This window comes from Camelus ferus, chromosome 5 (genome assembly GCF_009834535.1).
Source record: "Camelus ferus isolate YT-003-E chromosome 5, BCGSAC_Cfer_1.0, whole genome shotgun sequence".
Classification (NCBI taxonomy): domain Eukaryota; kingdom Metazoa; phylum Chordata; class Mammalia; order Artiodactyla; family Camelidae; genus Camelus; species Camelus ferus.
The window spans coordinates 37,876,292-37,901,200 of record NC_045700.1 but is presented as its reverse complement, the minus strand read 5'-3'; the positions used below and the strand labels follow the sequence as shown (position 1 = coordinate 37,901,200).

The window sequence follows — 24,909 nt, the reverse complement described above, 5'->3', positions numbered from 1 at the left end:
ATTTTTTTAGAACAGCTTTAGGTTTACAGAAAAGGACTGGAAAGTACAGGGAGTTCCCATATACCTCCTCACCCCTCCCGACCCCACCCCAACCCCTGTTATTTTTCTTGTTGTACATTCTATGGGTTTTGACAGATGTATAATGCATGATGGCATTTATCTGTCATTACAGTGTCATACAGAATATTGTCACTGTCCTAAAAATCCCCTGTCCTCATCCCTCCCTCCACTCGAACACCTAGCAACCACAGATCTTTTTGCTCCTGTGTAATTTTGCATTTTCCAGAATGTCATTTGGTTGGAGCCATACAGTAGATTGCCTTTTCAGACGGTCTTCTCTCACTTAGCAATTTAAGTCTGCATTTAATTTCCCTCCATTTCTTTTCATGGTTTGGTAGCAAATTATTTTTATTGCTGAGTGATATTCCGTTGTCTGAATGGACCATGGATTGTTTATCCATTCACCTGTTGGAGGACATGTCAGTTACGTCCGAGTTTTGGCAGTTATCAATAAAGCTGCTGTAAAAATTTTGTGTGGAGGCTTTTTGCGTGGGTATCAGTTTTCAACTCATTTGGCTAAATAACAAGGAGCTTGCTTGAAAAATTATTTCAGCTGGGAGTTTTCTTTGTATAAAGGTTCTTTATGGATTCAATTTGCTTATTAGATCCAAGACTATTCAGAGTCTCTATTTTTTCTAGTCCCACTTTTGATAACTTGTTCTTTAAGGAATTTGTCCTTTTTTCTAATTTTTAAAATTTATTGGTAAAAGACTTTTACAATAATATCTTACAATCTTTTAGTGTCTGTAGAGTCTGTTGTGGTGTCCCATTTTTCATTTCTGAGATGATTTATTCACACTTTTTTTTTCCTTATTCTCTGTTAGCAATACTGTTAGTTTTCTTTAAAGAGCCAGTTTTTAGCTTTGTTGACCTTTCTCTACTGTGTTCTTTATTTGATTACCTTTCTTATTTCTTTTCTTCTAATTTCTTTGGATTTGGTTTGCTTTTCCTTTTTTAGCTTCTTGAGATGATTATTTAAAATATTGATGGTATACGTATTTCAGTTTTAATATATATTACCAGGTGGCTTTCAAAAAAATCTATAACCCTTTATATTTTCATGATCAGTGTAGGAAGGTAAACATCTCTCCACATCACCACCAGCAATAGAATTAGTGAACTTTAAGATATTTTGCCAATAAGATGGTTGAAAAGTAAGAATTTACATTTTTCAAACAGTAAACTTAACATAACCATGGTAAGTGCTAGGAATAACGTTTCCACAGAACATGGCACCTCAGCCCACTGTGGTTCTGCGGAGTCTGCTTTGCAGGGGTAGGACCAGAGATGAGGTACAGATGAAGTCCAGAGGAGTTTGTACTACATGGTTCCTAACACATTTTCTAACTCCAAAATTCTAAGAATCTAGATAGGGAATTGTGAGATATAAAATCTGAGAATTATACAATGTTATATGGCTTTATCTCTCATCTTGAGCTCCTGTAAGCAAGTGGTCACACTTTCAAGAATCATGGAAGCCTGAAATGTCTGTTTTCTTTCATAGCAATGGAGGCATTCCTACACAGCTTCATATGACATTTATGACTTAAAGAAAAGGTCAGTGATTTCCTCCTAAAATCTGTTATGCTTTTCTAGTGTAATAATAGTTTGAAAAGAAAAGGAATCCCACTGATTTATTCACTTGGTAATATTTCTTTTTATGTTTTTCCAGGCAGCTGATTACAGAAGAGAGAATCCCAAACAACACACAGTGGATCACATGGTCACCAGTGGGTCATAAATTGGTTAGTGAGCTTCTTCCCTTGTCAGAAACATAATGGCTCAGATCTCTCATATGCAGAAGCTGCTAACCCAGATACAGAGCAGAAACTTAGGAAGCCAGTAGGTCACAATCAAATAGAGGGTTAGTACCTAAAATAATACTTTGTTAGTCTAACATAGCAAATATAATTCCTAAAAGTTTCTGAACTACTGTTAGGCAATTGTTTATTTACTGGGGAAATGTTTATTAAACTCTTAAATTCTAAATCTGTTGCACTTAGTTTTTGTTTGGTTCGGTTTGGTTTGGCTTTTTTGAAGCATACTTGCTTTCTGCTAGATCTGTGACTTTCTCTGTATCACCGTAGATATGCCTTCATGTTCTATAGTCTTAAGAGTGTCCGAAGTTCAAAAGAATCTAAACAGAAAGACAGACTGTTTATCTGTAGTTGAACTTCACCCCCTGGGCAGGCCAGGGGCCCTCCCTCCACTCCCCTCCCCCAGAGAGAAATGCAAAGCACCTGTCATTGTAAAGAAGTGGCCAGTCTTCCGGGTCCTCAGTAGCAAAGAGCAGTGGTTGTGAGCTTCTTCTTTTTAATAGTTAAGGAGTGTTTTTAAGATTATTTGGGGATGATAGCATGTATACTTATAATTTAAGAACTTGAAGGGAGGGAGTAAATGACTCTTTTCCTGCTCAAATGGAATAACCTAAGGTAATCATTACACTTGCCTACCAACAATTTTGGGGGATAAAATAATTGATAAAATGTTTTTTTTCAAACTCCAGGATAAAATATAACATATTATTTATCATCTCCCCCCCCCCAATCTTTCTAGGCATACGTTTGGAACAATGATATTTATGTTAAAAGTGAACCAAACTTGCCAAGTCAGAGGATCACGTGGACTGGGAAAAAAGATGTGATATATAATGGAATAACTGACTGGGTTTATGAAGGTAGGGACGTTAAAGCTTTTTCAGATCAGAAAATTTGTACATTTTCAAAAACAGTTATACATTTCCTTTGAAAATGGGACAGTTCATTAACATTCAAAATGAGGTTCCTTTTTTAATGTAATCAAATCCTCCTTCAGCCTTCACAAGCCAGGTGTCTCATAAACCAAGAATTTCGTAGCTGCTGCCACTCTTGTCCTCAATGTCTCATCAATGCTCCTATTGTCTTTGTTCTACTGCTACAAAGCGCCTTTCTGTGTAGGTAGCTTTTCTGCTTTACTGGGGCATAAAAGCCTCTAGATTAAAACATCAGATATTTCTCTGATTGGGCCCACCTAACCCAGAAGTTTCTAAGGAAATCTAAGTATTCCCACAACATTCCAAAAGATGACGAAATATTGTCTGGAGGTTGGGGAGGAGAGGGGAAGAAAATGCCTGTTTTATAAAAGATTTGTGTTCATTTGAATTTGGACAAATGATAATTTCTTGTTTTTAAAGAAGAAAAAACTAAAAAGATGTGATATATAATGGAATAACTGACTGGGTTTATGAAGGTAGGAAAAAATGAGGTCAAAAAACAGAACTGAAAAAGGTAAAAAGAATTATTCTCTCTTTTAGGATAAAGAGTTTTAGAAACGATTAGGAAAACATTATTCGTATCTACAATTGCCAAGGTAAAAGGCATTTTGAGGCTGTTCCACACAGTTCACTAGACTGCCTCATGCTTATTAAAGACTCATCCTTACCTTATCCTGTTATTTCTTCTTCATACTTAAAAAAATAATTTTCCTCATGACTTCATTTTGTTTCTTACCAGTTCAAGTTCTGTTAAATGGGTAACATTATAAGAACAACAACAGAAAATACTTTAAACGAAAGATAAATGTCCATGGCCCAGAAACAAGTGTTTGATTAGAACTTATGATGACATTTACTAGCACTAGTCACTTAGAGATTGAAAAACATCTTTCATTCCTTTTGGACAGCACAGCACAACCGCCAGAATCCCCGACGTGAGCTGGGTAAAGCCTCTTCCCAAAGCTGTGACCAACCCTTCCCTGGAACAGCTGGGCATCTCCAAGATAACACCCCAACACAGGGGTCCTTTCTGAGGGAGATAATAGCTGGAGGGCTCTCATTTTGCCTGTTCATGACTAAGCCATTCACAAGGAGAAGAAAGGCTTCACAGTTTCAGTGTGAGCCTGTCTTTAAAAATGGGACTTCGGTCCCTACAGGGAAATTCCTATGATTGGTTTTGTGTATTTAAAGGAGCACATCTGCTTCTCCATATATCAGATCACCCTCGCATTGCAGCCACCCTCTCCACTGTAGCCATGAAGACTTCTTGGGCAAAAAGGAGTACATTTGAGAATCTGTAGGTTTATAAGCAAAAGAACAAAGAAAGCTGCAAAGTCTAAACAAGGCCACGTGCCACACTGTGGAGGGACGCTCACAGAGGAGCCCCTACCCCACCTGGAGTCCCCACATAGCTTTCTCTCTCGATTTCTCTGTTTTTACTTAGTTTTATTTCATGATTTTCTAATGGTTTATCATCTTTCTTTAGTTAATAAGTATTTTATTTTTTTTAATGATAATCCTTTTCTCCTAGTATGAAGTTAATTATGTGATAGTCACTCTTGCATATGAGTGTAATTTACCTAACCCAGAGCTGAAAATGAGAGTTTTGGTGAGAGCAAGGATGAGGAGGGATAGAGAAGGAAGTACTTTTGGAAGATGGAGCACTCCCTACCCCCCGGAGTAGTAGTGTTGACAGTGGTGGTGTGATTAACTCCTTGCAATTCATTGAGTGCCAGCCACCTACAAGGTGCTGTGCCAGGTGCTGGGGACACAGAGACAAATGCCACCCAACTGCTGCTGTCAGGGAACTTAGCCCAGGGAGAGAGAGACAAAGAAGCCAACAAATAATTGTCATGGAGTAAGTTAAAGTATCCTATTAGGGGCAGGAAACTAGGTCTAGGGGCACATAAGGAGGGTCAGATCCGAGTGGTGAGTCGGGAGGTCTCACAAGATGGTGAGGGAAGGTCGAAGTCAGGGCAGACAGTGGGGCTAGGGGGATGCCAAAGACACATCTGTGCTCACAGCCAGCTTTGTTTTAGGCAGGGCTGAAAATCTTTTCTTTCCCATGTTATTTGCCCTTCTCCCTACCTGTGGTCCCTTCATTCTCAAGACTTTGAGTTTGACTGGAAGTAGTTTTATAAGAATGGTTTTGATGCTTCATCAATATGGAAAAATATGTTCTGTATTCTAAACAACTACTAATTCGAAACCCAGAATGCTACTTGCTCCCTGTACTTACAAGTAATTTTACCAACCATAACCTTGCTGTAATTGTATTCATTTTATGTAAGTGGATCTTGATCTTAGATTAGAACCAGTGGGTAGAAGCCACAAGGAATGAGACATCAACTCAGTATGTGAAGACGTTCTTAGTGGGAACCCCCTTGGCTTGGAATCACAAAGCCTGTGTCTTAGTTCTTGTCTCTGGCAATTCACTCAGTCTTAGCCTTAGTTGCCTTCTCTGTAAAATACCCTATGAATAGACTCACCCAGGGTTCGAATAGATAAGTGTGTTGTAAATTGTAAATTGCTGCATAAATGTAACTCAGTGCTATAGGGATAAAGCAGTTAAAGGGGGAGCAGGCTGCCTCACCAAGCAGAGAAGTGCTGAACTAGGCAGGGACAGTGGAGCCTGGACTCCAGACAAATCTGGATTCTTCCTTGATTCTAGCTACCATTGGTCACGTGACCCTGAGTAAATGACTTACTCTCTTTAAGTCTGCCTGCCTCTCTCTGCTCATCTTCACAGTGAGTTATTGTGAGGATCAGCTGAGATAATAGATGCCAGATACTTATTAGTGTCTGGTGCATGGTTAGCAGTCATTAAATATCAGCTGCTCATCATTATAATTACTATATTTTATTATTGTTGTTATTTTTACTGTTACTACTACTACTATTACCATTGTTATTATTGAAAACAAGCCCAAGCATTTGGAAGAAACTTGTCAAGAGGCCTCAAGAATCAGAAAAGTGATTGGAATAAATGATTTCCAAAGAGTTAGATTCAAGTTTTTATGCTTTTGCTTCCACCTTCGCTCTCACAGCAGAATATGAGAAGTGTGCGTTAACTTTGCATAAAGGACTAGGAGGCTTCGTCTAGTCTACCTGAATCCTCTGTTCCTGGTGGGTTTTGGCGATTTAAGAGCCAGAGATTGGAAGTCCCATGAATAGTCTTCTAAATAAACATATAAGAAGGAGCTACCTTTGCCAGAGATTGAGAACGAGTCCAACATTGTTCTAGAAAGCAAAACGTTTCCTTTCATTTGCCTCTGCCTTTGACCCTCTTCCCTCACTGTCAGCGGATACACCAGAGGAGGGTGTTAATCCAACGGAGTCTTCAGTTTCCAGGCTAGGCAAAGGAGAGGTTTCTTGGTAGGGTTCTCATGACTCCTTGTCATTCTAAATCCATCCTTCCCACACTTTTTGTGCCAAGAGTACTAGCTCTGAGCATCATATTGGTTTGATAGCCTGGAGCCACACACCATCCCACCAGTACCTTGCAAGCTCAGCACAAACTGAGCCCAGCTGGGGAGCTTCTCCTGGCATATTGACTGTTTGAAAATTAGAAAGGCGAATCAGCCATCAGCCCCTTGTGTGAAATTTACTTTTAGTATGTTCTGTGGCATAAATTTAGAGGATTATAAGATAAAGAAAAAAATGTAGAGTTTATATTAAATATTGTGTGCTAAAATATTCTAAAATGGTCCAACGGGTTACTTATTTTTACAATCCAGATCTATCTTTGAAGATTTTATTTTTACTCATTTGTATTACTCTGATTTTGGAAGCCCAGCAAATGCAAAGTGGTTCATTAGTTGAACTCTACTGTAATTACTCAAGCTAATGAGAATAATATTTTGAATGCCAGAGCCAATTTATCAGCTACTTCTTGTAACGGAACAATTTCTGTCTTTTTTCAGAGGAAGTCTTCAGTGCTTACTCCGCTCTGTGGTGGTCTCCAAACGGCACTTTTTTAGCATATGCGCAATTTAATGACACGGAAGTCCCGCTGATTGAGTACTCCTTCTACTCTGATGAGTCACTGCAGTACCCAAAGACTGTGCGCATTCCATATCCAAAGGTCTGTGCTCCTGTTCATATAGTGGATCCGTGATTTGATGGGAAGAGAATGGTTTCATTTAATCCTTTCCTGCTAATGAAAATATTGTCAGTCTCTCTTCAACAGCTTGCTGTGATTACTCTTGCTGAAGTCAACAGCAGCTGGCAATTTTAAAGTATTTTTATTATCCTAGGAAAGAGTGTGATTTAAGGTTTTGTAATTTCTCCAAAAACTTTGAGGAATGACAAGCCGAAAAAGATGGGGAAAATGCTTTTGAAAGAGGTAGGGGGAATGAAAATGTTTGAATGGAGGAAGAGAGAGGCTGTAATTGAATCACAAGCTCGTCTCATTTGTAGAAGTTGGAATGTGCCCTAGATGAAGTTGAAAAGCTTGGTTATGTATCAGGTTGTATTACGAACTAACAGATACATGACTAGTTTTAGTGGTTCTATTATAGATTTGGCACTAATGTAAATTTCACGCGTCCTACATTTGGAATAATAGTGGCACGTCTTGGTTTTCCAGACTGTTTTGCCCCTCCAGGATGCATGTTTATGAAAATGAAAGAGCTTTATTAAGCAGTATAAGCTAAGGAAGAGGGAGATTTAGAAAGGAACTTGATTCTTCACAAGTGTCATAATAATAATGGCCATGGTATAATCTATGGAAAAATCTGATAGTAAAGTGTTTTTGCTGTAGGCAAAAAGGAAAAGGGATTTTTATTTTTACCAACTCACTCAATTTGCCTTATGAAGAGCTGCCATTTTAAGGAAAATAGAGGAAGTTAAAAGAAAAAAAAAAATCAGAGACTAAATATGGAGATGTATTTTCAGTGGAATGTTATTTTTTGAAGAGTGAAACTGGCAAAAAAAAATACCATAGAATGTTCTCGCTAAAAATATCATATTATTTCTAACTAATTTGTCAATTAAAGATCTATGTGTATATATAAAATGATTTTATAGATTTCTGTCATAATATTGATTGTCGAGCTCCAAAGTGGTGAACCTGAATTTGGAGTGGGAATGATGGATTCCCAAGTAGCATTTGGCTCTCGCCTCAGGTAAACTAATTTTCCTGGTGGCTTGTGTCTTTGGCTGAGGCCAGGGAATTCTTCCTAGTGATCAGCCATCAGTCTCCTTGTCTTCTGGAGTCAGGGTATGTGTGCAGATTAGTAGGATTGATTTTAACAAGTTTACCCTTATCTGCACAAAGTGCATAAATTATAAACATTCATGTTACTTTGGACCCAAAGTTAATTTATATATTATATATATATAATATTAAATATATATACTCTGTCCAAACATTTCATGACTCTCCCTCATATTCATTTTATCTATATTAAATTGTTTGAGAATGTCTGATTGTTTATCATTTTATGGCCATCATGCCGACATTTTTGTACAGCTTTAAACTTGTGCAGTGATGTTATGTTTTGTTTGTGTGGTCAGTACCAATGCTGTGATTGTCATCTCCTAGGCAGGAGCTGTGAATCCAACTGTAAAGTTCTTTGTTGTAGATACCAGCACACTCAGCCCAAACGTCAATGCTACTTCCCGACAAATCGTCCCTCCTGCTTCTGTATTAATAGGGTAAGACTCTTAACCCAAATGCTTGTGCTGTAAGCCGTTCCATAGCTCCCAGGGAGAACACTTCCAAAGTGCATGGCAGAATCAATGGCAGTGTCCCATGGTGTCCCGGGGGCTAGCCTGTCCTTCATTCTTCGGTTCAGCCACACTTTGTTGAGCACCTACCTCACGTCTTCCCGCCAGGCACAGCTCCCATGGTGGGGCTGTGCAGTGACTAGTGCCATGGAGCCTACCCGAGAGGGCAGGGAGGCTGACAATAACCAGGTAAACAAATAAAGATATAAAATGTCAGGTCATGAGAGGCTGTGAAGACAATCATGGGAAGGCAGACATGATGGTGATGGCAGAGAGAGGTCAGGGAAGGTCTCTCTGAGACCTGTGAACAGTGATGTGAAGGAAGAGGGAGGATCTGGCCACACGGAGAGCTAGGGGAGCGGTGTCCGGGCAGAGGAAGAGCAGGTTCAAAGTCCCTGCAGAGGGAGCCTGCTTGGTGCAGGAGAGGCCCTGCCGAGAGGTTAGGATCTGGGGCCCTCTGAGAGGGGAGGGGAGCAGTGGGAGTAAGGTCAGATCACACGGGGCTTTGCAGGGCCTGGTAAGACCTCGCGAAATTCAGGGGAACTGTGGATTAAACTTAAGGAGCCCCATAGCACTGATGTGCTTGAATGATCCTTGGTGGCTTGAAATTCTCAGCCTCTCCTTTATTTTCCTCTAAAGATAAACACCAAATTGGATGAAACTTGCAATCAGGTTGCTCTCTATTCACTTCCATTGTTTATGTTGGTTTTGTTGTTGCTTCTAAATAATAACTAGCATATATTGAGCACTCACTGTGTGCCAGACACGGGGGTTATCACATGCTTTATCCTGTTAATCTTTAAAGTAACTCCTTCCAACAACTATTATTATATGTCTGTTTTACAGATAAGAAAATGAGGTCTAGAGTTTAAGAAAATGAGCCAGTAGGAGTCATATGCAAACCTTTCTGATTGAAAGAAAGAGCTTGTAAGCACTCCGATAGGTGTTCTCCCTCCCTCCGTGTGAATTCAGCTGATGCCCTCAGAGGCCTGAAGTTATCGTCAGGGCAATATGGAAGCATCTTCCTTCTCAAGGTTGCATTTACCGCCTCAGAGATGCTGTAGGCTCTGTCCTGTGGTTATTAATTTATTGACTTGGTTAGAAATATCTATGTTAACTTCTTCATTCTGAGAGAAAATTATTAGTAAATTGATTTTTTTTCCCCTGAGTTTGTGCAAGGGTAGAAAAATGTACCCAGAGTTCTAAAGTCTGTTGTTTGGTCCCGTCCAGCCATCTCTTCCATCAACATTGATTAAGCACCCACTACTTACACTCACAAATGTCTGAAGGGCTGAGTCTGCCTTCTGGCACTTACGATAAGGTGGAGGGTATGAAATGTGTCCATAGATGACTCCAAAAGTGCCAATGACAGAGGCATACACAAAAGGCTGGAGGCATTCTGAGGAGGGGGAGATGGGTTTTCTCTGACCCTGGGGATCAAAGAAAGCTTCCTGGAGGAGGAGCAGATGGAACAGGACACAGGGGAGGAAGAGCTCTGGCGTGGAGGCATCACTGAGCACGCAGAAGCTCAGGGGTCCAGGGAAAGAGCCCCAGGCCCTGTGTGCCCTCTTGGTCGACACCCAACAGCTGCCTGCCGAGAGCTCCTGCTCTGAAAGATTTTAGATCTGGAAGGGGCTTTGGGCCTTACAAATGTTTTTAAGGACCCAGAAACCTTTGGCCAAGTGTGATACAACACAGAGATGCAGTGCCAGAAAGCAAACAGCAGTTGGCTGCTCGGGTCCCAGGCCCAGTCCCGGTCCCCTCTCCTTCTTCCTGGAGTCTCAGAATAGACAGAACCTACAGGGCTTCCAGAACACACTCAGAACATCACTGTGAGACACAGATGAGAGATCTGATGCCCAGAGAGGTAAATGCATCTGCTCTAGGTCACACAGCAAGTGGGAGCTGGAAATAGGACAGAGGCCTGCACCTGCCGGGCCAGAGTAATCGAACGATCCAGTTTAAATGTATCGGGTGATTCCTGTGCTGGGGACTGGGCTTGGTGCTCTGCTCACATCATCTCCTTTGTTACCCGCCTGCTCCTGTGATGTCCTTTTCACGGCCATTTCACAGATGAAGAGATGGAGTGAGTCTTCCCCACTAAGAAATTACTTTCCAAGGTGCAGTTGTGAATTTTGGAGCTCCAGGAACTTCAGTGGTTTAAGGACTTATTTTTCTCCCTCCCTAAATGAACCCTTAAGTCTATTCTTTGAAGCTCTTTAGGCCATACTCAGGGTGAGGGCAGCCTCACTTACTGTGGGTATTTGCTGTGGAACGTACTTCACCAAAGAATTGTTTTTGGAACTGCTGCAGGAAGGAGTGTGTTGTGTATGACATTGCAGATCCAGCTCTGGTCTCTGTTAACATCAGTACGGCTGCAGCTTAGCTGCAACCAAGCTTGTGTTCCCCCTGGAGAAAATGTTCTAGTGCACGGCACTGATCTGATTTCTGGCCTCGTGCAGAGACCAGCAGGGCCAAGTGAATCCAGGCAGGCGACGCCTCCTGAGCTGCCCGGCACCCTCTGCTGTGTCATGTGGTAATTCCCTAGCTCCTGGGGTGTGAGACCCTGCGAGAACGAGTGTCTTCTGTCCTCTGAACAGATGCCCATCGCTAATTTTCTCCATAGGCCACATTCTTTCATCACAGAGCTTCCAGCAGCTGAAATCCTACAGGAAGATGAGGCTCCTTGGTCACTTTGTTAGACTGGGCTCCTGTAGCGAGTGTGAGGGGCGTCCTTCAGACTGCTGGCCTTGCTGAGTCAGAGCACCAGCTGATCAGATTCGTTAAGCTGTTCACTTGTATTGACTACCTGTACTGGGAATTTGAGAGCTCAGAATATTTGAGACAAAACAGCAGATAATGTAAAACCATACATCTCCTAACTTTTAGTGAGAGCAGTGCTTCACATGGCTGGACTGACGCAAGATGAATTCTACAGGTAGGGGCCGGCCAAGTCTTACCATAAGATCTCCAGAACCTCACAGGACATAGCAAGTGCTCAATCGATACGTGTAGAATAAATGAATAGACACGTTCATGTAGGAATGGATGGACGACTGGGTGGATGGTTGAGGTGTGTTAACGTGTATGACTTTGTGTGTGTGGTATAGGAGTTTATATAGCCAGCACCATGAAAGATAGCCTTCAAAATGAATTTGCGTGGCAATTCGTCTTCTCTGCCTCCTCCCAGGCATCTGCAAATTCTGTGGCTTGAAGCTAGAGGATTAGGGCAGGCGTGTTTTACTGCTGAATGACTCTGGGGCCCCCCCGCACACCCAGCTCATGACCTGTCCCCTCCCCCGCCCCTGGTTCTCTCTGCTCCTGAGGGACACAATAGATAAAGGCTTGCTATGTCTCCTCGGAACAGCTGATAACCCTTGGTCTATAAAGTAGGGACCTCAGGGTTTGAGATTTTCAGCAGGAGATAAATGAACTGGACTGAAATACCCCGGAAGCTAGTGAGCCCTGCAAGAAAGGAAGCAGGCTAGGAGTTCACACGCTGTGGGCACTGCATCCCCCGGGTCTGCTCCATCTCACCCTAGCCTTGCGTGTCCTCGGCCATCTGTCAGCAGACCCGGGAGGGTTGGTGTCCCTGTCGGAGCAGAGGGTGGCATAGAGCCTGCGGGCTGCGCAGGCAGAATGCCTGCTTCCCCAGGGGATTCACTGAGTTAATCACTCCACCCTATGCCGTTGCTCTTAGCAGCAGTTTTTCTCTCCAGTCTGCTTTCCAGTTAGTAATAGGTACCTCATTTTAAGTACCATTTTTATAGCAAAAGAAACATTTCCACAAATGAGTATCACATAACAGACATTTATTAAATGCCTACTGTTTGCAAGGCAACAGTCACTTTACAAAGCGATGCCCTGTAGTATAACTTTCCAAAGCAAGTCCCTCCTTGTGCATTCAAGTATGATTTGCTTTATAAAATTCAGTTATTCAGTCTGCACACACTCTCTAGGAATAAACAGATTTCATAGAGTGCGGAATTTCATCCTGAAAAGAAGCAAGAGGGTGAAGGTAACTAACAGTGTTTACCAGAGGGTGGGTGGACGTTCTGCAGAGAGAATGACGTGCGGCAGGACATCTGAAGCCAGCTGCTTAGTTTGGTTTTGACTCCGACCCTTTCCAGCGTATGACCTCGGACAAGTTACCTAACTTCGCTACACTCTGTTTACTTATCTGCAGAACACGAGCTCTAACATTCCTCCCTCCTAAGGTGGTCATGAGCTTCACGTCAGCACTCAGACCAGTTCCTGGCACACAGGAGACTCCACATGGGTGTGAACTCCTAGTGTCCAGAAATTACTTCATCGCTTTAATATTAAAATCAACCCTATTCCTCCTGGACTCATCCTGTTCCAGAAGTTAGAAGAGCTTGGTGGACCCCAATGTCTAACCTGGGATAGGCAGTCAGTGGCTCCAGGGAAGGCCAAGCTGCCTGGATGCTCCCTCCTCCACCCCACCCCCAACCACCATAAACGGTCCATTCAATACGTGCCTCTCTGTTTTTACAGAACAAAATCGGCACGTAGTTGCAAAGTATAGCTGATGGTACTGCTTGTTGGATGATTCTGGTCTTAAGTGGGGGCTTCAGCCTTCCAGTAAAAAGTACAATTAAGCCGTTGGTTTTCTTGATCTTTTTCACAACTCACTGACATCCTGGCCTGGCATGATCTCAGCTCAGGGCTGGGCTATGCACCCTCATGCTGTCTCCCCTCAATTCCAAATCCTGAAGAGAGGTACATTTATAGAAGAATTCAAAATTTACAGTCTGCTCCACTGGTGAACCACCCTTACTGAGTCCTCACAGGGTGCAGAGTACATCCTGGGCTGTGGAGAGTGACAGAGGTAGTGGAGGATACAGGTTCACAAACCTTTGATCTAGAAATGGGCAGGGAAGATGCCAGATGCACGTGAGTTTCCTGGCAGACTCCCCAAATTCCATTGCTCAATGTTTTCAAATGGGGAAAAGTTACTTTTCTATGACTGATTGCTAAACCTGAAGCATAATTTATGGCTAATAGTAGATAAAGTAGTTATTTAGTACCAGGTGACCCGCTAATCACATGAAAGGGTTTTCTTCCCACCTCGCCTGTCCCTTCCTCCCACCAGGCCACCTGAGAGAAGAGGAAGGCTGTTTCTGGAGACCTTTCTCATAATCGATGCCCATGGAACCCTTGGAAAATATGTGCATGTGTGTGGAAAGCCCTTTTTTTCTCTCCTAGAGAGAGGTATATGATTTTAATCAGATTTATAAAGCAGTTTTGACCTAAAATAATAAGAACTACGGGTACAGAACAAGAGTTTGCCCCCACCCCCACACTGGGCCCTCTGGCCAAATCCAGCCCCCGCCCATTTTTGGATGGTCCCACAAATAAGAATGGTTTTTGCATTGTTGAATGGTTGGGAAGAAAAATCATTGGAAAAAGACTACATCCTGACATGTGAAATGTACACAGACGTCACATCTCAGTGTCTCACTGGCGCACAGCCACACTCTTTCCTTACGTATTGTCTCCAGTCGCTTTTGTGCTGCCAAGGCAGAGTCGAGCAGCTGTGACAGAGAGCATGTAGCCCGCAAAGCTGGAAATATTTACTGGCTGGCCTTTTTCTGCAAAAGTTTTCTGGACCCTGGTCTAGAAAATGTTTTTGGAAAACTTTTGTTTTCTATCTTGCATTTCATTCTTCTGTTCCCTTTACAAGGATTTGTCCCCTATCCCCAGTAGGATTTGTTTGCCTTTCCATTTTCTCATCTAATGCCTCTGTGTGAGGCTCAGCGCAGGAGAGTCAGACTGGGTGAGGCGCCCCTGGTCCTGGGCAGGAAAAGAGCGTTCACCTCTCAGCTTCCGCAGCCTGGCGGTTCATGAGAAATGCCATGAGACCCATGACAGCGGTGTAGGAGGAGGGGTCTCCAAGAAAGCACCGTGGGCAGGGGTATTTGAGTAAGTCTTAAAGAAGTTAGAGCATGACTGTGATTTCAGACTGATGGGCAGCTGACAAAAGGAGGCAGCTGGGAAGCCTCGTAGGGTGTTCATGGAATACTGGCCATGCAGACTAGTTCTCAATAAGCAAGAGAAAGGACTGAAATGGAGAGGAGTCCCTCTTTGTGCGAATGTGGTGCTTTGCTGCTGGGTCTTCTTTCAGTGCCTGCCACCTGCAGTGGGGACAGCCTGGAGGTCCAGGTACCCGGGGCACATTAAGACAGTAAGGTCCCCTGCTGAAAAGGGGGATAGTGAAGTGATGAGGGGTTTAAAGTGCTTTCTCCAACACCTTATCCATCCTCAGTGCTCAATAAATATTTGTTGCTTGACTTAGTGCCTGTGAAGGGAGTGGAGACTGGAACTGATCTGTGAATTCTGAGGAAGGACAGAGCTACGTAGGTCACAAAGGACAGGACAGGACTTCCCCCTTTGGTCAGTGCCGCTTTCCACAGAATTTTAGTGAGCGTCTGTTTTGTGCCGGGGGTCTTCTGGGCCCTGGAGATGCCCTGTGAACAAGAGAGTTGTGGCCCAGCCCCAGAGAGTTTGCAGTCAAGCAAGGAGAGCACAGGGACAGGAGAGGGGGTGGGCACAGCCTGTGAGGGAAAGAGCAAAGGAACGGATGCAGCCTGGGACATATGGAGAGCGAGGCAGGGAGAAAGGCTTCCTTGGGAATCCTTCTGACAAAAGGGAGCAAGGCTTTGATCAGACACTGAAAAGGAATGACTTGCGAATAGTCATACAGAATCACACTAGAGCGTGTGGGGGAGCAAATAAAATAAATTATCCAGGGCAAGCACTTAGGGAGGCTAGCAGAAAGGTAAATTATGGATTCCTATCACTATCACTCCAAACGTAGTTCCAAAAATTGTTAAAGGTCTGCGTTGGAGGAGGACGCCCTGCTCCAGATCCCTCTGTTTCTGTAAACTTACGTTAAAATACCAAAAGTTCCCTGAATTTCTTCACATGACTCATATTTTGACTCTTGAGAAAAGATTTGTACAATATAACTATTTGCTCTTTAAAGTTTGTAGATATGTGAGTCAACTTTTTCTTCTTTGGAAATGAAGTTAAGGAAAGGGTCAACTGCAGTTTCTCGCCACGAGGAAGACTTTTTCTAGACAAGAACATCAAATTACCAGAAAATACTCAGATCTCAACCAGCGTCCTTGGCCTCCTGTAATGTTCCCTCAAGGCAGCAGAAAAAACATGGGAAATGTCACCCTTGACACCCTGGCACCACCAAAGGCCAGCTGAGGACCTGTAAAGTCCTGAGCCACGAGTTGCATGTGCTACACCCCCGTGGGATTTTAGCTGCTGTTTCCCATCAGATAGATTTTAATTGCCATTCAGAATTAAATTACATGTTGAGCCTTAAGGAAAGGTAAAATACTATGGTGTTAAATGGTTTCAACAACTATTTAAAATTGTATGCCGGCGGGAGAGTATAGCTCAGTGGTAGAGCACATGCTTAGCATGCACGAGGTCCTGGGTTCAATCCCCAGTGCCTCCATTAAATAAATAAACAAATAAATAAATGAACCTAATTACTCCCACCCCAAAAATAAATAAATTGTATTCCTGTGAAGGCTGATTTCATTGAGTAAAATGTCTATTTGCACCAAGGTCTGGAAATAATGTTTCTCTCTCTCCCTCCCTCCCTTCATGGTTCCTTCCCTCCCTCCTTGCAGGGACCACTACTTGTGTGGCGTGACATGGGTAACCGAGAAAAGGATTTCTCTGCAGTGGATCCGGAGGATTCAGAACTATTCAATCATGGATGTCTGTGACTATGATGAGTCCACCGGGAGATGGGCTTCCTCAGTGGTAAAGTTGAATCGAGATATTCCGCTTCCAAATCTACCCAGGATCTGAGGGCCGTGTGAAAACAGAGAGTTATCAGGAAATCAAGTTTGAGTTTCTGTTCTTTCTGACTCTGGGTCTGGCCCTGAGGCCATAAGTCTTGACTGACATTTAGGTCATCTGCTACCTGGAGGTACTTTGATTCCACCTTCTCTCACTGGTCATACTGTTTTCGTTATGGATACTATGACTTGGGAAAGGGGTGGTGGTGATTGGAGACCACAGGGTCCAGCTGGTGGATCAAAATCAAAGCCCCCCTGGGACCAACAGCCTCAGGAGAGCTAGTGCCTGGGAGAGGTTTGCTGGCATAGGTCAAGGACATCTCGACAAGACTTTTTCTGGTAATGGGCTCTGTGCCTACACACCTCCCACTCTGCTCCATCCTGGTTGGGCACAGGGCAGATTCTTGCCTCAGAAATCTTGCCCCTCACCCCACTCTACCCTGTTTCTTGATTCAATCATTCGGTATTTATACAGCAATCACTGAATTACCTAGTATGTTCCAAGTTCTAGGCATAGCTCTGAATGGAAAATAAAAAACAGAATCAGGCAGCATGCCTGTCCCCAAAATGTTTATTTTTCTAGTAGGGAATACTGGCATGAAAATCAACAGTAATAGTTACCATTCCTTGAACACTCACAGTAGCCAGGCACTGTGGGACTCAGTAAGGTTAAGGAGCTTGCTTAAGTCACATGACAGCCAGAGTCCAAACTAGAAGACGCAGCTCTTTGCTTCCTGACAATTAAATCATCCTAATGTCAGGATACTGTGCCCTCAAAGGGTATAAGCAAGGTACAGAGGAAATGTAGGGCAAAAGAAGAGAATCAGCGTGACTGGGCGCAGGCACAGGGAATGGGAGGTGACGGAGGGTGACTCGGGAGGACCTGGGGTAAGTTGTCCTTTCCGGGGAAGATGAAGGCATGTGGACCCTATGAGCAGAGGCTGTGCAAGGACATCCAGGGTGAAGAGCTTGAAGCCTGCAGGGTCTGGGAGTACGTAGGACTGAGGATTGGAGGAGAAGCACAATGCTGAGAACTGAGTTTAGAGATACAGACTAAGGCTCAGGTGCCATTCTGAGGAGTTTGGACTTACCTTGTAAGACATTGGGAGCCATTTCAAGGATTTTAAATAAAAGGATCATAATGAGGTAGAACTGTCTGTTGCCTGATGAGGTCAGCTGTGGGTTGAGCAGGGTGGAGAGCAGACTGGAAGCAGAGAAGAGCAGCAGGATCTCCAACCAGGCGATCAGGGCCGTGAACCTGGGAAACCCGGCAAGACACAGACTAAGGCAGCAGCGTGAGAAGGACAAGAGAAGTCTGAGAACTAGAAGACAGGGGCTGAGAGTGGCGGGTTCTGAAATGATTCTTAGGTCTCTGGTTTGGGTGAATGGTGCCACTAAGCAAGAGAAGAATGAAGGAGTAAGAACAAGCTGGTGGGGCTGTGGGAGAGAGAACGATGGTCTTCAGTTCTGGGTCTGTTAAACTGAAAACACTGAGGGAGCTTTTCCAGGGCGGCACATGGGTTACACACTCAGGACAGAGCTGTAGGTGAGAGAGGTAAATGTTCTAATGTAACTGCATGAAAAGTACTAACATAAATATGAATATGTGAATGGAGGTAGTTTTCAATTATTTTATTATAGGTGCAATCTTGCTTAAATTGCTACAAATTGTAGCTAAAGAATAGCTAAAGAACCTCACTTTTTCTCCTTGTGTTTTTTCTCTCCCTAGGGACGGCAACACATTGAAACGAGTACCACTGGTTGGGTTGGAAGAGTAAGTTGTGAGAGTTATGGGGTTTTCTGTAGTAGCAATCCAATACTCAGAGCTATTTAACATGTAGCTAAACCAAAGAGGGCCCTGTGTTATTTGTTATTGATGAAAATACTGACTGACCGATTTCTCATCATATTTAAATGCTCCCTGTAGAGATATCTTTTTACAGAGAATAGATAATGTGCTCTTTCAGAAAAAAGTCAAAGAACAAGTGAAAAGTCAAGAGAAGAACAGACAAAAGTCATAGGCAAGTCGTAGCTCCCAGGAAGTTACAAAGCAACCGTTGCTGAAAGGCGGCCAAGATACCAATATGTCCTGGTGGCCTCATATTCAAAGGTCTGTGCTTCGGAGGCAGAAAACATGGTTTCCGCCCACAGCCTGCAGAAAGGCTCGAGGAGACAGAGAAACTCAGCAGTGCACACACCACACCCGCTCTGCACCTCTCTTTGGAGGAAATCACACTCATGTGGGTTCACTAAGTTCACTAAGCCCTGGATGGCGAACTTTATCCCAGAAAGCACAGCGACCGTCCGGGACTTCCCGTGCTTCTCATTACCCCTCGTGCAGAATCACCGGCCTCGGTGCTCTAAGACCATAGAATGAAGCAAACAAATGAAGCCCTCCAGCCTTGCTGGCACCTCATGTGAAAGAGGATGAGTGACTCGCACTTAATTTTTATGACCGCTTCTATTAAGCCCCTTTAAGAGAGAAACAAAGTGACATAAAAAATGTAAAGATTTCTCATCACGCGGAGCACAGGGGTGCGGCCCCCGGTCCAGGAACAGGACCCCTTCCAGCTGGGCTCAGGAGCTCCCCAGCAGTCACACGTCCTTTTTCCTCAGGCATTGATTGGGCAGAGGGGAGAGGTTTGCCAACATGAAAAGTGGTTTCCTCCATGGCAAGAGACATGCTACACTTCCTCACGACTCTTTGAAAAAAATATGTTTTTTCCTCTCTGTATTTAACCAGACAGATGCCACTTTTCACACATTTCTACTAGGCACAACTCCATCCAGGGGAAACAGGGAAATGTATTAAAAAGATAAGGCTGTGAACACAGGTCTAGAGAGGGGAATGTGTTTCAGAGCTCTGTAATGAGAACACCAAGTGTACGGCACGCCTCGGCTTGCTCCATAAATGAGTTCGCTTTGAATCACTAAATAGCAGAGGGAAGCTTTTCTTTTCCTTCCCCAAATGGGAGATGATGAGAGAGGAAACATGGAGGGTGAAGTGAACCAACAGTTTTAAAAGACCATCCCCTCCCTACCTGCTCTCAAATGTAGTAAGGAAATCGAAGTCAGAAAGCGACATATTCTTTTCGGGCTGGGATGGATACTCCTGCTTAAACGACATTATGTTCTGGGAACTATCTTTTATTGAACTGTAAAAAATGGAAATTTTGTTCTATATTTCCATACAACTGTTTTTTTGGTAAATTGTTGATCCTATTTAGTAAAATGAAAAGGCTTATAATAAAGATGGTAACTAGATGAATGTTCCCATAGGAAATATATGACAGACATTCCTTATGGTATCCAGTCCAGAAATGGTGAAAGAGTTTCTAAGTCTGACTTTCAAAAAGAATTATGTGTAAGAAGCAGGGAGAGGAAAAAAATCCCTCAAACTCCAAACCACCTCCAACCTGAAACAGTCAAAAACAGTATTAGCCTGTTTCAAGAAAGCACGTTTATGACATCAAAGCAATTGACATGTAGAACTGAAAGGCTTATGCTCATTGTCTCACATCCATGGCCAGAAGTCACAGAGTTGTCCTCCGTAAGAGAAGGTGCCTCAGGGTGATAGTAACCCCGGCTACGTGTTGAGTGTCCTATGTCTTTTTGTGCATGTTTTCATTTACTCCCTGCAAACAATTCCCCAGGCGTTAGATCTTTTTGTCGCATTTTCTAGAAGAAGAATTTTCTTTTGAGACGCTCTGATCTCATTTGACAAATAAATGAAACGTGGGTTTTGAGCATAGGTGTTGTTGGGAGGACTTCCTGAAACTAAAGTTGGTACTGAGATGAGGCTAATGTGATTTACCGTGTTTTGTGTTTTCTATTATTCTCTAGTTTAGGCCTGCAGAACCTCATTTTACCTCTGATGGGAGCAGCTTCTACAAGATCATCAGCAATGAAGAGGGCTACAAACACATTTGTCATTTCCAGACAGATAAGAGAGTGAGTATTTTTACATAATTTATTTTGGATTGGTCTCTTTTTTTTTTTTTCAAACTAACTTGAAGTGGAAATTATTTGGTAATGTTGATCAATGTGTACAAATAGTCAGACTGGTTCAAATTCTCCAGTGGTATTCAGAGTAAGGTGGGAGGGGTGGGGAGAACCAAGAAAAAAATCTGAGATTATCCTGAATTCCTGGTACAAATGATTTAATCATCCCCTTAAATTTGATTAGGAGGAGAGTCTAATAAACCTCTTTTTTTTTAAATCACATCAGAATTGCACATTTATTACAAAAGGTGCCTGGGAAGTCATTGGAATAGAAGCTCTTACCAGGGATTACCTGTAAGTATTCTAATTATCAATAGATAGCAATGTGTTTGACATAATCACACCCTCCTTTGCCCAGAAATAGGGAAAAATCTTCTACAAATGAAGAGTAGACTGTTTGGAATGTGTTCAGTACTTTTTGCTTTTTAACATACGGAAGCCTTAATGATTTTCACATATGCTTAGCAGATTTGATGCCCTGCCACCAAGCAGCTCTACCTCTTGCTCTTACCTGCTTTGCGTTGGAAGAGCTGTAGCCTCTTTTTCTTAAAGACCTAGCCTTCAGGGGCATTTTGTTAAATTTCACTTGACACTGAACTTCTGGAAGGCTGGGAGAGGCGACTTCATCTGTCCGTGTCTTGGCCTGACTTTGGAAAATGGAAAGCTTTGCAGAGGCCCGTCAACTACCACACACGAACTGATGGGATAGGGAGCATTGTTTTTCCTTAGAATTTCTTGGGCACTTGTATAGTTCTTTTTTGGTTTCACCACGCAAGAGTTTTGCCATTTCCCAAAGCAGTTTCTGAAGGTCTTCTTTAGAAGTGGCTCTGCCATTCTCAGGAGGACGCAGCCCCTGCCAGCGAGTGGTTTGTGTTGTGAAACAACAAATATGGAAAACGGCGTTGATAAACGAGGTCTCAGCTTCAGGCTAGTTGTCCAGTCATATTTTTCCTACAGAAGACTTCGAGTTTTTACTTGCCACTGCAATTAAGGGAGCAATCCCCGTATTCAGATATTTTAGTCTGCTACAAAAAGAATCCCCTATTTAGAGATGACGGGGCTGGTGGTGGGGGAGTGGAAATGGCTTCTGAAGATGAGAGGCCGGGAAGAATGGTCAGTGAAGGGCAAGCACTGAGGCATGTACACGTCCATGAACACTAACGCTTGGTGTTAACTTAAAAACATGATTAACATATATTTCATTTGTTTCCTTCCCAGATACTACATTAGTAATGAACATAAAGGAATGCCGGGAGGAAGAAATCTCTATAAGTAAGAGTTTTTATCAAGTTGTTGACTTGAGCTTTTAGCTGAGGAACAATTTCTGTCTCTTGTATTTATTTATTTATTTATTTATTTATATATTTACTTACTTACTAACTTAGTATTTTTTGCCTAGTCCTAATATATTAAGCTGGAATTACTACCGAGTGCTTTTGTTCCTTTATAAATCAATTCTCATGTCAGCAAAAGAGAATGACTTTGTTAGTTACTTTGCGATACTTCCTAGCGATAGGAGGTTTGAGGTTGTTATGAATTAATGTGTTTATTTCATATTTAAAACATTTGTGAGTATGGTTTTGACATTCTGGTATCTTTGAAACTGGAATACTGCATTATTCAGTTCCTCCCTTTCATTGATTCTTTCATCGAGTACTTAATTTCCACCTTTGGTTTTACAGAGTCCAGCTTAATGACTACACAAAAGTGACGTGCCTTACTTGTGAGCTGGATCCAGAAAGGTGTCAGTACTACTCTGCATCTTTTAGTAAAGAGGCGAAGTACTATCAACTGAGATGTTCTGGTAGGTTTGAAGTGAGGACAGGGAAGGAGAGCAGGGGGTACCCACCAAGTCCCTCTCGGGTAGCTCCCTCCCTTCCCTCCCCTCTCTGGGCAACCTTCTTACCACCCTCCTGGCTCAGTGTCTCCATCCCCAAAGCCTTCCTTTCTGTGCCATTTAGGACATATTCTTTCTGCCCTGCTCAGTTCTCTCCTTTTGAATCTGAGTTCTTGAAAAAAGTCCTCCTCCCTTTGCTCCTGTTTAAGTGGTGAGTTAACCACCTTTTCCTACCCTTCTAACCAAGAGGCTTGCTTTAGACTGAAAGCATAACCCCACCCCAGAGCCTAGGTATGACCAAGGCATCTCATCATTAGCTGCACGTGCATGGTGGACGCTTTTTAATGGTCGTTTTATGCATTGCTCCTTTAACTGAGAAAAATGTGTGCGGGTAGTGCCTGTCACCCAACTTGCTCACAGCTCCATCTTCTGTTGCTATTGTTAGGATTGCTTTCTTTATTATAAATGAGGAAACCTGGACAAGCAGAGGGAATATGATTTCCACAGGTCACGCAGCTAATACAAGGGACAACGGGATTCAAACACAGGCGTCTGCCTTTGAGCCCCCATTAAGCACTAGGTTAGATGACTTCTCAAAATCAGAGAAAGAGCCTAGATATTTTGAAAAAGGTCTCCAAACCCGTTGTCTGAACCTTCCTTTACTGCCACAATTTCTTCAACATTCTATTTTTCTTCTTAGTTCTTTACTATGGCTGTTTCCAGGCACCATTTTTTGGGCATGTGTTTTATATATACTGGGCACTGTGCTTAAGTTTTGTGTTCATGATCTTGTTTGATCCTTAAGAAAACTCTGTCACGTGGATATCATCACCCTCATTTTATACGTGAGGAGATTGAAGCATGGATATATTGTCTTAAATCACAAAGCAGGAAAGCCAGGGATTCACACCTGGGTCCGTATAATGCCTCCACTGTGGTCCTGATCAAGTATAAAAATTAAAATTATTAATTAAATGCATCAAAATTAAATCTCTCACAGAATAGCTTTTTCTATACGTTACCTTCCACTCTGCAACTACCACAGTTGGGATAAATAGCGAAGCTCTGAGCGTGTGAGAAAAACACTTTCGCATGCCAGGAAGGAATCGCTCATCCAAGTCAGGCACAGTGCAGATGTGCCGCCTGGCCCAGGGCTCCGCAGTGGGGGCAGCGGGGCGGGGGGGCCGAGGGGGAGGGAATCTGGCCCTTCTCGGGCCGGGGAGGAGGGGGCGGGCTCCGGAGCTCCGCCCTAAGGGGGCGGGGCCCTATCCTTGGTGTGGTCCTCGCTGGACAGTGCGTGGAGTTCGGGCTGGGAAGGACAGCCGCTCTCAAGGGTCTCGATGGCTTAGTTCACAGAAGAAGAATTAGTCCCAGGCAGGATAGTATGTGCAAGGCACCCATCAGGGCCAGAGGTGCATTTTCTGCTTCATTCGCCAGAGCCCTGTGCCTTTCCTGTAATACTTCTTACACTCAGATTGCACGCATTTTAAGGAAAAGGAAAAACAGCTAACACTTAGGAAGCCTCTTATACACTGTGATCTTTATTCTGTCAAAACTAAATGGTGTCTAAATTATATCAACGTTAAATGGTAACAAATGCTATTTTTGAAAGGTATGTTATTTAAAGAAAAAAAAAAGCCTTAAAATGTATTTTCCCTGATTCTGTTAACAGGCCCTGGTCTGCCCCTCTATACTCTGCATAGCAGCAGCAGTGATAAAGGTATTTTCTCGTATTTCACCCTTTGTCTGCTTTCTAGGAAAGTGTATGTGAATAGGACCAACATGTGCTCAGCACAATGGAATTTTCTTTGGCTTTAGAGTGTCTTAATAATAACTTGAACACAAAGCTTGTAACCTGAAGTATGTAGGTCCCATCAGTCAATCAGTCACTTGTTTGTTATTACTTTGCACAATCTGAATTCTTCATATTGTAACAAATGACTGCGGTCTCAAATGTTTGTTTAGAACTAAGAGTCCTGGAAAACAATTCAGCTTTGGAAAATATGCTGCAGGAAGTCCAGATGCCAACCAAAAAACTGGACTTCATTAATATGCATGAAACAAGTAAGTTAAATTTCTCTTGGAACATAACTTTTTATGGAAACCCCAATAAAAATATAACTAAATATGATATAACTTGATCAACAATATGTATCTTATATTATACATAAATCTGAGATTGTTTTTCCATGAAATATTCTGTCACAAAAACTACTAGTTTTATATTTTTTATTTAAAAATATACTACTATTCTATGTAAAATTTATTCTTTTAAGAGGAAAATATTTGAAGAAAATGCACTATTCCTAATTCAGTTTCATCCCATTAGTAACTCTATTCTGCTATTAAGTATTAGTTGTGTTTTTAACGTAATGATATCCTAATGTATTTTACCTTTAACCCCAAAGAGATCGAAAATATCTGAGAAGATTGTGTAAAAAAATTAGGGTTGGCTGTAAAATGTTGAATTTCAGTCTCAGAATAGAAATCTTGAATTTTTCCTAAAATAATTAGCCTAGTCCCTGGCCTAGTGGCCTGATTATGGATTATATTCAGAAAACACTAAGAACCAGGCGTTCCTTTGAGTAGGAGATCCTGTAATTCGTTTGTTTCTATTTGTTTGCTTGTTTTTTTCCAATAAAGGCTAACAATTTGTAAGGGAGGGAGGAATCTATCAGGATTGA

The 24,909-nt window shown here is 42.6% G+C and overlaps 1 protein-coding gene across 6 annotated transcripts in view; it reads left to right on the top strand.

Moving 5' to 3' along the window:
- The window catches only part of DPP4 (dipeptidyl peptidase 4), an 85,367-nt gene that overhangs the window by 36,498 nt on the left and 23,960 nt on the right, over nucleotides 1-24,909 (top strand). For all 6 annotated transcript variants that reach the window (XM_032479572.1, XM_032479571.1, XM_014552457.2 and 3 more), the window contains 13 exons: nucleotides 1,565-1,617; nucleotides 1,733-1,805; nucleotides 2,617-2,737; nucleotides 6,736-6,896; nucleotides 8,358-8,470; nucleotides 16,213-16,348; nucleotides 18,116-18,160; nucleotides 20,230-20,337; nucleotides 20,615-20,682; nucleotides 21,607-21,660; nucleotides 22,071-22,192; nucleotides 23,898-23,945; nucleotides 24,191-24,289. In XM_032479572.1, coding sequence (XP_032335463.1) covers nucleotides 1,565-1,617; nucleotides 1,733-1,805; nucleotides 2,617-2,737; nucleotides 6,736-6,896; nucleotides 8,358-8,470; nucleotides 16,213-16,348; nucleotides 18,116-18,160; nucleotides 20,230-20,337; nucleotides 20,615-20,682; nucleotides 21,607-21,660; nucleotides 22,071-22,192; nucleotides 23,898-23,945; nucleotides 24,191-24,289 — 1,201 coding nt within the window. The remainder of the gene's footprint in view (nucleotides 1-1,564; nucleotides 1,618-1,732; nucleotides 1,806-2,616; nucleotides 2,738-6,735; nucleotides 6,897-8,357; nucleotides 8,471-16,212; nucleotides 16,349-18,115; nucleotides 18,161-20,229; nucleotides 20,338-20,614; nucleotides 20,683-21,606; nucleotides 21,661-22,070; nucleotides 22,193-23,897; nucleotides 23,946-24,190; nucleotides 24,290-24,909) is intronic.